The 12,689-nt window shown below is 42.7% G+C and overlaps 4 protein-coding genes across 4 annotated transcripts; 1 reads left to right on the top strand and 3 right to left on the bottom strand.

Moving 5' to 3' along the window:
• Window positions 1-345: 345 nt before the first annotated feature.
• On the bottom strand, window positions 346-3,034 carry V865_003866 (uncharacterized protein; the record flags this gene model as incomplete). Its single annotated transcript, XM_066227653.1, has 9 exons — window positions 346-453; window positions 538-863; window positions 937-1,239; window positions 1,328-1,559; window positions 1,668-1,779; window positions 1,859-1,924; window positions 2,036-2,101; window positions 2,174-2,604; window positions 2,741-3,034. The coding sequence occupies 9 exons, from the start codon at window positions 3,032-3,034 to the stop codon at window positions 346-348; spliced, it is 1,938 nt and encodes a 645-aa protein (XP_066083750.1).
• Window positions 3,035-3,539: 505 nt separating this feature from the next.
• On the bottom strand, window positions 3,540-5,365 carry V865_003865 (uncharacterized protein; the record flags this gene model as incomplete). The annotated part of the gene is made up of 7 exons (XM_066227652.1): window positions 3,540-3,689; window positions 3,802-3,873; window positions 3,995-4,295; window positions 4,369-4,598; window positions 4,691-4,831; window positions 4,934-4,994; window positions 5,136-5,365. The coding sequence occupies 7 exons, from the start codon at window positions 5,363-5,365 to the stop codon at window positions 3,540-3,542; spliced, it is 1,185 nt and encodes a 394-aa protein (XP_066083749.1).
• Window positions 5,366-7,243: 1,878 nt separating this feature from the next.
• Window positions 7,244-10,254, top strand: V865_003864 (uncharacterized protein; the record flags this gene model as incomplete). The annotated part of the gene is made up of 9 exons (XM_066227651.1): window positions 7,244-7,267; window positions 7,500-8,043; window positions 8,161-8,357; window positions 8,428-9,156; window positions 9,230-9,357; window positions 9,422-9,523; window positions 9,622-9,904; window positions 9,959-10,150; window positions 10,225-10,254. 9 exons carry the CDS (start codon window positions 7,244-7,246, stop codon window positions 10,252-10,254), a joined length of 2,229 nt encoding a protein of 742 aa, XP_066083748.1.
• A 681-nt stretch (window positions 10,255-10,935) lies between these two features.
• On the bottom strand, window positions 10,936-12,536 carry V865_003863 (uncharacterized protein; the record flags this gene model as incomplete). The annotated part of the gene is made up of 9 exons (XM_066227650.1): window positions 10,936-11,256; window positions 11,346-11,420; window positions 11,505-11,574; window positions 11,631-11,737; window positions 11,805-11,831; window positions 11,899-11,964; window positions 12,020-12,202; window positions 12,290-12,415; window positions 12,477-12,536. The coding sequence occupies 9 exons, from the start codon at window positions 12,534-12,536 to the stop codon at window positions 10,936-10,938; spliced, it is 1,035 nt and encodes a 344-aa protein (XP_066083747.1).
• Between the last annotated feature and the right edge of the window lie 153 nt (window positions 12,537-12,689).

Genomic DNA, 12,689 nt, shown 5'->3' with positions numbered 1-12,689 from the left:
GTTGGCGGTGAAGATCGAGCACAAGCATAGTCATAGCATCATCATATCATCATTCATCAACTTAGGATCTTAGGAACTTGCGGAAAAGCAATCGGAAATATATATCATCCTATGTATATTCTGTATGACAACAATAATACTGTAAAATATTGTAATTTTATCATGTCTATATAACAAATGCATTCATTGTTCTTCTTCATCAATTATCGTTATGTACGAGGTTCTATATACACTACTTTACACCGCAAAAAGTGGCAACTATGAGGATATCTTATGCCGCAAATAGACCAGTATTGGCAAGGTGTATATTGTAAAACAAAATCGATTGTCCCAGTGATTGTTTTATCAAATCTCATCCCTCTCCAATTTCACTTCCTCTTCTTTCTGCGTATAGCCTACTTCCTCATTCTGGCTGAACTGGATTATATCAATTTCCCAATCCAATATCTCTTGCTATGGATACCAAACTAGCATCAGTCTGATACATCTCTCATCCAACACAACACAAAACAAAACAAGAGTGATCGACACACTCACCTTCTGCCATAATCCACCACACGCACCTGATATCCCCAAATACCACTTATCCTCTTCACTCCCCTGAGATCGTTCAGGTAAATTCACATTTACAACTTCCAATACATCTCCATCGGGATTGTGCAGATACCCTCTTCCTCTCCTTTTTCGCTCGTGAGAGCTGTAGATAATTTCCAATTCGTATGTTCTCCCATCGGACAAAAAGGGTATACTACCTGGTTTCGTACATCCTAGAGAATACCTATGATGGGCTTTGGGAGGAGAATGGATGGATATGTGAGGTGTGGGAGGATCATTGGCGTGATCCTGTGTACGATAAGTATCGACTAATAACCCGAGTGATCATGATCAGTACAATGAAAGGGTTTGGTGAGATGTAAGAGGTGGGAGTGTACTCACTCTCAACTGCAAAATCACCTTGTCCACCCAACCCATCATACCCCATTCCATAACCTCCTAATCCTAGTGACTGAGGTAGATGCGACACGAATATCAAAGCTATCCCATCTGCCTCTCCACCACCATCAGAAGTCAACTTGAATTTGACTTTTGATCTGAATCCTGCATTCTGGTTGATGGGATTAGGGTTGAAGATCATAGATGTCTGGGAAGGTCCATCTGTCAATAGGATGCTTGAGCTGTTGAGTCGAGTATCACCAAATTGCTTCAGTTGATCGTTTGGGAGAGATATCGATTTGATGACTAGGATGTTACAATCATTATTCTCAGCTACTAGCTGCTGACTAAGGTGAGAGGATGATTGGCGATTTGATCAAAACCCTTTACTCACCCGTATATTTAGGTATTTCAACATGCTTATTGCCCAATCCCAATTCATCCCTCATCGCCCTCCAATCCTCAGGTCCACTGATCCTACCTCCCAGCTCCATCCTTTCACTCTCGGCCAATCGATCTCGTTCGTCCGCCATCCAGAGCGACTGGAGGTTATCCATCGCTTCCAATCTTATTCTTTCCGTGTGGGCTAGTCGAAGGCGGAGTGAGACAGTGTGGGCGTTTAGGGCCTATAAGTGTTGAGACGTCAACTTCACCAGTTATGCATAAACTCCCTTTAAGCTGGGAGAGAAGAACATGTCTTGCGTCTTAGGAATTAAAGATCTCATCACACTTACCCTCTTCAGATCCAGCTCTTTCCACCCTTTTTCCCTTCTCCTACCTTTACAACTTTCCCAATCATCCACATATGCTCGAGTGACATCTTCAGCACCGTAGGGTCCGAATGCTCTATTATTGTTATAATTCATCACATACATCAGTACTACTATACTTTGAGGTTCGGGAATTGACCGATAGATAGACGTACAAGCAGAAAGCTTGTTTCTTGCCCCATCCTCTGGCATATAATAATGGTTTGTTGATAGCAGCTTCGCTAAGATAGCCAGGTCACAACTCCAACATCAGCTCTGGACCTGCTTCTGATTATTTCTTCTCGACATCTCAACGAGATTAGATTCGACATTCATACGTAGTTGCCACTTACCACGAATCAACATGTACCCAATGCTGTAAAGTAGGACTCCAATATTCGCACCATACATGATCTTCACTATCCTCATAGAGTCAGTATATTCCAAGGGTAAACGTTCGGTTACCGTAACACGAAAAGCTTTTGACATACCTATTCCAGATATACCTACTTTCTATTCCCTTGACTCTCAAAAAACAATAAAACATCTGAGCCCATTCACCACACCTTCCTTCTCTGCTCCTCATCAACGCTTTGATCTTGCCATATCTACAGAATCGTCTTACTTCCCCACATCCTGGCTGGGTACACTTATGCAATTCTACTCTACCTGCTCCATCTGCTCTTTCTTGAGGTGTAGGTTCAGCCAAACCTTCCGCTGAAGTTGGGCTGGTACACTTTGGACAGAGGATAGGATCTACCCATTTCATATAATCGTTCTTGAACCATTGAGCTAGAGCTAGGACTTCGGCATCGACTTGGCCGAAAGGTCTAAATGGAGGTGAAGATAGGAGGGATTGAACGGCAGTGGTGAGGTCGGGAAGGAGAGTCCGGAGCTCATATATTGTTGTATTTACGTGGGGCTACAAACGAGTTCAGAACGAGAACATCGTCAGTCAATCAATCACATTTTTGGTTTTTGATGGTATCGTTAGTGGTCATTGAGTATGAGCATGAGTATGAGTATGAGTATGAGATGGGAAACTAAAGATCACTCACATCATTCTCCAACTTTAGACTATGCACTTTCAACCCTTCCAACGTCCTTTCCAAATGATCATTGGGTATTCCCCTATTGCTCCTAAATCGACGTTCGATATCGATCCTATAGGTATTATAAAGGATTGTCCAAAGTGAGATCAATCGCTGTACGTCCCTAGGTGAAGGCGCGTAGAATGAAGGTATCCTTGCATATTGACCTGTAGAGAGAGAGGTGGATATGTAGTTGATCAGATGTTGGTGGAATGTTGGGTCTATAGAATAGCTCGGGTTGATATTTGGGAATGATGACATTGTTGATTTGGTCCGATGTACTTGGACCGATGTAAGAATGCGGATGGCTAAGAAGATGGCTGTATCATGGGATGTGTTCGATTTGACTGCGAAAGAGGGGACCAGAGTCCAGTCATTGGATGACAGGATTGAGCATGATTCTCCAAACAAAGGAGAGAGGGAGGGAAATGAGTGGTGTTTTGTGTCAGGTCTAATCGCTCGATGACGTTCTTTCACAAAATGAAAATAGCCGAGATAACTGATAACTAACTTGCAGGAATGTCACGCAGCCTCAAGATCATATTCTTATACTCATCGAGAGACATGCTCCGTCGTCGATCAAACAGGCAACACGATGCTGTCGTTGTGTATCAACTAATGACCCTAGCAATATGGTCATGTGCATGCGACAAGATAATCTACAAATATCATGATGACTCCCTCGTAACCCTAGCGGTCATAACTCATGATTGTCTATCGTCTACTATGCTCGTTTTCTATCAGCTATGTCAATCACATTATCTCATCAGGAGAACAGGTATATACGCACTAATTCGTCATTCGTCCTCTTCGCATTGGCGGTAGAAGGCTCCAATCCTAGGTATTCACATGAGAACACACGCAATATCCTATTCCACCTTCTAAGAGCAGGTAATGACAAGGCTGATGCGTCGTCCTAGAGTAGATCAGAGAAGAATGAGGTCATCATTTTCACATGGTTTGATGATTATACGAGGTATCGTATATGACTGTGAGACGGTGGTGTGCTATGATAGCTGTTAACTCACGGCTAATGTATGCCATACTTTGGGAAATGGATTTGAGATCACATGGAATATGCTAACTCCTCGATGTAAGAACTGAATGGGCATGGTAATTAGCACATTTTTTTCAATTCACACCATATATTCAGGAGGAAGCAATGAATCAAATGTGGACAAAATGGACCACTCCTGAACCAAGAAAGGGAAACTCGCTCACAGGTAAATGATCATCCCCTATCCCACCTCTCATCCTCATATCTCCAAACCATTCCTTTTCATTCTTTTCCACTTCTACCAGACCCTCATGCTGTAATCTCTCATCTGCGAATTTCATTTTCGAATGTAACCAATCGGTTTCTCTGAAATAACTATATATCATCGAATGTTTGTTTCCTAATAGATCTAGTAATACCAGATGATCGATTGTATTTAAAACTGAGGGTGGTGGAGATAATCTACGTTTATTCAAGGGATGAGAAGAGGGAAGATAAGTGGATTGCCAAAGTTCTGCTAGATGTCTAAAACCCAATCGACATCAATGAGCAAACAGCGAACGGTGCACGGTAAGCAATTGTCCCGTGACCAACTTACCTAGCACCATAGATACTATCTGTCGATGTCCAATCCTTAAAAGCCTCTTCCCCATCGAACAGCACAATCTGTATAGTCGTCTCTGCTACTTCTTCCTCGTCGAAATCCTTTTTCAGGATTCCCTGACCAGACCGTATCCTTTCTTTTCGCTTTTCCAACAAAGGTGTGAGAAATTCTGCGAGGTCAAGTATCATAGCTACCGGAGCGGCCGAGTCGGTAGCTCCTATGAACTGTTCGAGGAATCAGCACGTCACGATGTACTTATATCTGAGGGAAGTTGAGGGTGTATGTCGAATAAGATATGAAGAGAGGATCCGCTCACCTGATTAGCTGGGAAATCCGGAAACCATTTAGAATCGAAATGTGCAGCTAGGATGATCTTCCTTGGTGCCGAAGGATCGAAGGTGTATATCAGATTGGTGAAATTTATATCACCTATTGGAGTCGCACCGCGAAAAGGAGTCTAACGAAAACAACTTATCAGTATATGATGATTACTGAACGGGACAGATACGCAATGTGCAGTGAAACAGTCTCCATGTATGTCAAAGATGACCTCACTTACCTTCTCTTCATGCCATCCTAATTTTGTGAACACCGATGAGATGTAATTCTGAACCAGCGTACTGAATCAATCACAACGTCAACTATCATGCTCGTATTACCCTCTTACAGGACATACTTATTCTGTGATCCAGCTATATATACTCCAATCATCAACACTCGCCATCACACAGGTAGACGATGTATAGAGCTACCTTGCTTACAACTCACACGCTCTGGGTATTAACAATTTCCCCAAATGACCTTCATCCACGCTGTTCCACTGAGGTGGCTCTGACTCTACCAACGTCCGTATATCCTCGTTTGATAATGTATGAAAATCCCTTTTCTGATATTTACTCTCTTCATCCTCTCGACGCGCTATTACCGGTAGGAGATATAAAAGGAGAGCGAGGAGTAAGAGGGGGAATGAAGGGGTTCGTAGACGGGTCATTTTCTCATATCATCGCTTTGACTGGTCTGTGTTCGTATTGTTATGCTTAGAGAATAGTGCAGGTCGATGTGATCCGGCTGACTGCCTGTAAGATGTCGGATCGATCTACTTTGTTGGTGAATGACGATCAAGAAGTAGGATAGACATGTAAGTTGAATGGGATGGAAAAGTGGACGTGTCAAGTGGAGAGGTGATTTTCAAACTCTGGCTTGGCAGTTTACTCTACGAGCAGTACCTGAACACCTACCTATTTTCTTTTGTACCGTATATGGTGACCAAATCGTACATAGATATACCTTGTCTCCAGCTAGCCAACATATATTGATATACTGTACACTAGCATAGCATAGTATGTTCAACGGGAGAAGGAAGGTCAAATGCATATGTGATTTTAAAACATTATATTCCCTCAAAATAAGGATATGGATATAGTATCCCCGCTCTTTCCCCTATCTATATGTTTGTTCCATCCGACGCATACTCAACACCACTGATCTACTCTTCGGAATCACCAGCTTGGATGTATTTCGCTCGGATGTCTTTCCATTGTTTCTGTGTGCGATGAAGAGCAACGATAGTCAGCATTCCGCTCTTTTCCATCAGGAGTCATTCCATATGTTCTGCTAGTCCCCACTCTGCACCATTATTCCCCTCATCTCGGCCTATTTGTTACTGATTGAGATTCTACGACCACATGATCCCCTTGACACCCGTTTCCTTTCCTTCGTTTGAATATCATACCAACAAATCACTCACACCTCGGTTGTGGTAATCCCACCAAGCGGTCGTCGCCACATCGAATGAGATTTGGAAAGCGAAAGCCCCGACGAAACAGGTAGCTACGAAGGCTGAGTTTCTCTTGAAGAATGTTCGGTAGATGAGCTGTTGTTAAGGAAGATGGATAGCATGTTCCGATTAAGGGGGATCAGAATCGATGTGGGTGAAAAGGGAGATAAAAAAGGTCAGCTTGATGTATCAATATGTGATATAGGAGATCGATGGAAGATCCACGTACGTCGCTGACAGCCATTTTCTCTGGTCTTCTTCTTCTAGGATTGACGAGGATATAGGGATGATGGGACTGATGATGGGATGTGGTTAACAAGAGGTGATGTTGTATTCCGAGTGCATATTTGGGTGAGAAATGATTGGGTGTGTAATATAGGTGGGGGTAGTAAATAAGGTATGGGTTTGTGGGAACGAGGGAATGAGGGGGTGCCACACTCGTGATAACTCCCCTCTAAACACTCACTCCTCACTCCAAGGATCCAACGTAACCCATCCACCAAGACAAGACATCACCCTGCTACAACCAGCAATCACTCAACTTGCAACTGACCATTCATTCACTCACTCATACACCATACACATACACCATACACATACACCATACACATACACCATACACACATAGATATCAATACGCTCACTGCCCGTCAACAAATCGGTCTCAGAAGCGACAACAAGTCCATTGTATCATTGTATCAGTCGCAGTCAACACTTGGACATCGCGTCAAAGGTAACGGGTGCTAGGACCACTTTGGCATCAATCGCACACACATACACAACACTTCACCTCAAATAACCAGAACCCCCCATCTCCATCTCCCTATATCATATCACATAGCATAGAACGATATACAATCACCAAGGACTGCCACCTTCCCACCTTCTCGGCATCATCTCGAGACAAGTCAAGGTGAAGTAATAGAATCGATTACCAAAACACCTTTAAACGCATCTGCACGTCTCTCTCAATTACGCCCTTTGTCAACTTGTAAATCGAGAGAGAATCATCAAAACACCTCAGACGATACAACGATCGACCTGACCAGGAGATCAAACGCGTAGATATAGAAAGATACCATATATGCCAAGATGAAGGGGCTGAAGAAAGCTATGGTGAGTGACATTATTCATATATACATACCAAGCCGAATGATCTGGGGGAAGGAAAGGGGAATGGATGGAATTCATTCAAAGGCATAAATAACAATATCAAACATAATCTTACACGTTGACTTGACTCAATCGAGCCGATCGTATTCACCGTTATTTACACCATTCTACTTACATTGTTATGACTATTGATTTCTGAGTCATGCTAATGCTCTGTTTTTGCTGTTCACCGCAGAACTTGTCCCGGACCAAATCCGGCGAGAAACAATCCAAATCACCTCAACCATCCACTAGCGGTAAACCTCAACCTCCTGTACCTATCAACTCTCACTCCCCCGGTCCATCTTCTCCATCTTTACAATCTCCCGCTAGAGGTGGACCCGCTGGCGGAAATACAAATACGTATGGAGGTGAACAACAAAACATGTTACAAGGTGGAGGAGCACCTTTGACACCTAGAAGATCACCTGTATCAGATAAAACTTCCCCCGCACCTCCCCTAGTAGTCATATCAGGTGCACCTCAACAACCACCCGTCACCACTGAAATGCCACCTGATCCAATTCCCCATTCACCCCATGGTAGAGGATTCGGCTCACCAGAGAGGTCACTCGGTCCAGATGGTCAACCGACACCTCCCAAAGCTGGTCCGCTGAATAGGTTGAGAGGCGGTCCAAAAGACACTATCCCTATCTCAGGTAAAACACCCAGAAAGCAAAGAAGTAGTAGATTTTATGTGACGGAGAAAGTGGATATTGAGAAATTACCAAACTTTTCAGGTGAGTGTAGTATCTCAATCTCCATCAAGTTGTTCATTCTCCACTTTGCTGGTTTTGCATTTATCATCATCTCATATACACCAACGAAATCTCGACTAATTTCTATGTGATCTTTAGATGTTCGCCCCGAGGAGAGAAACGACCTGTTCGTGCAGAAACTCCAACAATGTCGTGTCGTTTTCGACTTCAACGATGCGAGTAGCGAATTGAAGGGAAAGCAAGTCAAGGCTCAGACTTTACATGAGATGTTGGAATATATCACGACAAGTAGGGGGGTCATCACCGAACAGATCTACCCCGAGGTGGTTGGTATGGTGAGTACAGAATGTACTGGTTCATGCAGGGATCAGTATGGCTAATTGAATATATGTATAATTTTGCTAGTTCGCCACCAATCTCTTCCGTTCAATCCCACCTCAAGTGAATCCCACTGGCGATGCGTTCGACCCAGAAGAAGACGAACCGGTCCTCGAACTCGCTTGGCCACACTTACAAATTGTTTATGAATTCTTCCTCCGATTCGTCGAAAGTCCAGATTTCAATACCAACATCGGTAAGAAGTACATCGACCAATCGTTCGTTTTGGCTTTACTGGAATTATTTGATTCTGAAGATCCTCGTGAGAGGGATTTCCTCAAAACTACTCTGCATAGGATCTATGGCAAGTTCCTCAACCTACGAGCATTCATCAGACGATCGATCTCTCATGTTTTCTTCCAATTCGTCTATGAAACTGAGAGACATAATGGAATTGCAGAATTATTAGAAATTTTAGGATCGATCATTAATGGATTTGCCCTACCTTTGAAGGAAGAACACAAAACTTTCTTAACTAGAGCTCTGATACCTCTTCATAAAGCCAAATCACTCGCCCTCTACCATCCACAATTGGCTTATTGTGTGGTGCAATTCTTAGAGAAAGACTCGACATTGACTGAAGAAGTGATTTTGGGCTTATTGAGATACTGGCCAAAAGTGAATTCACCAAAGGAAGTAATGTTCTTAAATGAGGTGGAAGAAATATTAGATGTGATTGAACAAACTGAATTTACGAAAGTAATGCAACCACTCTTCCATCAATTGGCAAGATGTATCAATTCACCTCATTTCCAGGTAATTGAAGTCTCCTCTTGGGTTTTGCTTCGAGTTCATCGTGCTAATTGTGTTTGTTATGTTGGTGCCACAGGTCGCCGAAAGAGCTTTGTATTACTGGAATAACGAATACATAGTAAACCTGATGGGCGAACATATAACAATCATCTTACCTATAGTCTTCCCTGCTTTGTACCAAAATTCGAGATCCCATTGGAACAGGTGAGTTACCTTTCAGAGTATAATATTAAACCATGAGGCTGACCGAACAACGTTCGATGTATAGGACTATCCATGGAATGGTCTATAATGCTTTGAAGCTGTTCATGGAGATTAACAATGAGGTCTTTGAGGAGGTACAAAGTAATTATAAAGCTCAGAGAAAGGCGTAAGTACGGATTATCCTTTCTATGCCATCTACACCATTATCAAGGGGAATTTCCGATTCGACACTTGATTGTACTGATCATTGTACGCTTTACGTAGTGACGCGGAAAGAGCCATCGAGCGATATGACGAATGGGTCCGACTACGTGAACAAGCGATCGAAAACCATCGAGCATCGGGATCAACCCAACCTCTCCCTGCATCTTTGACCGAACCATTACCTCCTCGTCCTGAACCATATGAGGACGAACCCATGACGGACGTATCGGTTGATATGACTGCCAACGGCTTTGATCCATCTGAGAGTTTCACGTTGGACAGATCGATCGGTGAGGAACATGTGCCATTGGCTGATCCAGGTGTAGATCGTGCACCTATGAGTGTAAGTTGTATCTTACACCAACATGCCTAATTTGGCTGATATATCGTGATGTAGCCCACATCACCCTTGGGACTGGGTATACAAGGTCAACAAGCGCAAGGTGGTCCACTCAGCCCATCACCGCTTGCTAATACCGGATTGGGCGGTGGTGCAGGTGCGGGCGCGGGCGCAGCTGGAGCAAATCAACCGCATATAAGAAGGAAATCGGTGCTACCTATGGATCCAGGAGTGATGAGGGATCTACAGGTGAGTAAAAGCATATACAAAGAAGCGGAAAACGTAGAGTGGGGAGAGACTGATTTGATTGATTGTATCTGTAGGCACATAAATCACTTGAAGGTCAGCAATAAAACTGTGAATCATCCGTGAACCCACATCATGTAAGAATCTAATGATGAAGAGAGATAGTATAGTAGGAGAGTAGCGCAAAGCAAATGGAGATGTAGGCTTTCTACCGTTTTTTTTTCCAATGTGTATAATTCTAGTCATATCTGATATTTTCCTTTCCTTTGCACATTTTATTTTCCTTTTCTCGTTCTTTGTTAGTTGATGATACATACCCCTTTAAAATGGCCTTCTCATCTTATATACATATATACCCTTTCTTTCTTTCTTTTTCAAACATTCTCAATATGATATAGAAATGTAGCGAGGACGAGTCGTTTGGAGAAAAGACAAGAAACAAATATTCAATGAAGAAGGAAAGAAAATTCGAGCGTCTGGTAGATAAAATTGAATGTAATATGTGTTTTCTGTTTTTTCTTTTTTTCCTTTCTCTTTCAATCTGTTTCCTCTCGCATCTCGCTTCAACGCTATCACTCCTAGAACCAATTTTTACTCCATTTGGTATATAAGATCAAAATCATGAATAGTCTACTATGATCAAGCTTGAATCTGTGTGCTGTGTGTCATGCTGATACAGTACCTGAAACGATCAGAATGATCTATCTCCGATATTTCATTTGTGCATGAACAAACACTGTTTTTTCTGTGCTCTTCCTTTTCATAAGATCTGATTTAATCTACATAAATTATGAATGACCAAATATCGCTTTTGGTTCATAATCACCATCAATCCTTTTAATTTCCTCCTCACTCAACTTGACTTCCAATCCTTTAAGAAGATCATCCAATTTCTCAATCGAGGTAGTACCTATGATAGGAGCGGATATAAATTCTTTGCTTAATGACCAAGCTAGAGATACTTGTGCCATTGAGATATTCCTTTCTTTGGCAATTTCCTCGATTGTCGAAATGATTTTATGGTCCGCTGAGGTTGTGGTGCCGAACATCCTGGAAGTGTTGGATGATCGTTCGGTCTGTGGGTCGGAAGAGGCGGGACGACATAGTTTCTATATCGTTTTCGAAATGAAGGATGTAAGTATTTTGTTCATAAGGGCAAGTCAACATGAAACATGATACAGTTTGAAACGTCACTCACCCCTCCTGCTAATGGTGACCATGGGATGGAACCCACACCGAAATGTTGTAATGTAGGCATCATCTCTCTTTCTTCCTACGTGGATATCACATTTATCAGCATCTGACTCGTGTGGAGGAAGGACAAGTATAGGTACAATGACGACAGGGATAGGCTTACCTCTCTGTAAATCGCATTATGGTAGTTTTGCATCGAGATGAATGGTGTGAGTCTATTTTGAATAGCATTTCTGTCAAAAAGCCAATCAGCTTTTAGAAAATCGCTGTATGAGTTATACAGTCTGACTCACGTTGCATGAGCTGGAATTGCCAGGCATAACAACTGCTCATTCCTAAGTATCGGACATGACCAGCTTGGACGATATCGTGTAGAGCTTGCATCGTCTCTTCGATCTATAATATGTTACGACAATCAGTTATGGTTTAATAAGAGCTTCCTAGATATAGCTGGTGGACATACAGGGGTATCATAATCGAATCGATGACACTAAATGGTAGAACGATAAGTCAGAATACATTAGCTCAATTTCTCGTTACCAGTTATGGAAACTCACCTGGAATACATCGACATAGTCTGTACCCAGCCTCTCCAGAGAATCTTTGATAGCAGCGAATATCCTCTATATCATTGATCAGCTCAAGTCTGCAACCTATGGCACTGGACAGCTGACATACCTTCCTACTGAGTCTACTGTTATTGACGTACCCTGCTGAACCGTAGCTCTTCTCATCACCAAATGCCATGTACGTCTTGGTCATAATCACCACGCTCTCTCTGGGTATATCGTAAGTTTTGAGGAATTTACCTAGGATTCGCTCCGAGTTACCTTGAGAGTAAGTATCGGCTGTGTCAAAGGTCTATGGACGCCGCCATGTTGCAGATCAGTTTATACTGGGTATCACATAGACACGGAAGAGCGAGTTAAGTGGAACGATGAGACTCACGTTTATACCCTTGTCATAAGCGTGTTTGAGATGTTTCAACGCTTCTTCCTCTTCTAATACCCAGGTCCAGCCATCTTGAGGTCTCTTGACTCCGTAGGACATACATCCCAAGATGATCTTGGAGACCTATAGTCACACGATACGATTATTCAAGGTCGGGCCAAGTGATATCGAAGGTCACACTCACTTTGAGTCCACTCTTTCCTAATCTGACGTACTGCATCTTGTTCTCAGGCTGCGAAGACATTCTCTGATGGTATTTATCGATTGGATCCACTGCACATAGATGGGATCAGTGCTCGATCACTCGTATATATACCCCAGGTCGGTATCAATCGGTCATCGGAGTAATCTGATCTTTTTATCGTTATCTTACTAATCTATCAGCTATGGAGATGAG

The sequence above is a fragment of the Kwoniella europaea genome, chromosome 1 (genome assembly GCF_036810445.1).
Source record: "Kwoniella europaea PYCC6329 chromosome 1, complete sequence".
Taxonomy (NCBI): Eukaryota; Fungi; Basidiomycota; class Tremellomycetes; order Tremellales; family Cryptococcaceae; genus Kwoniella; species Kwoniella europaea.
Note: the sequence above shows the minus strand (reverse complement) of the source record. Positions and strands in the feature narration are given on the sequence as shown.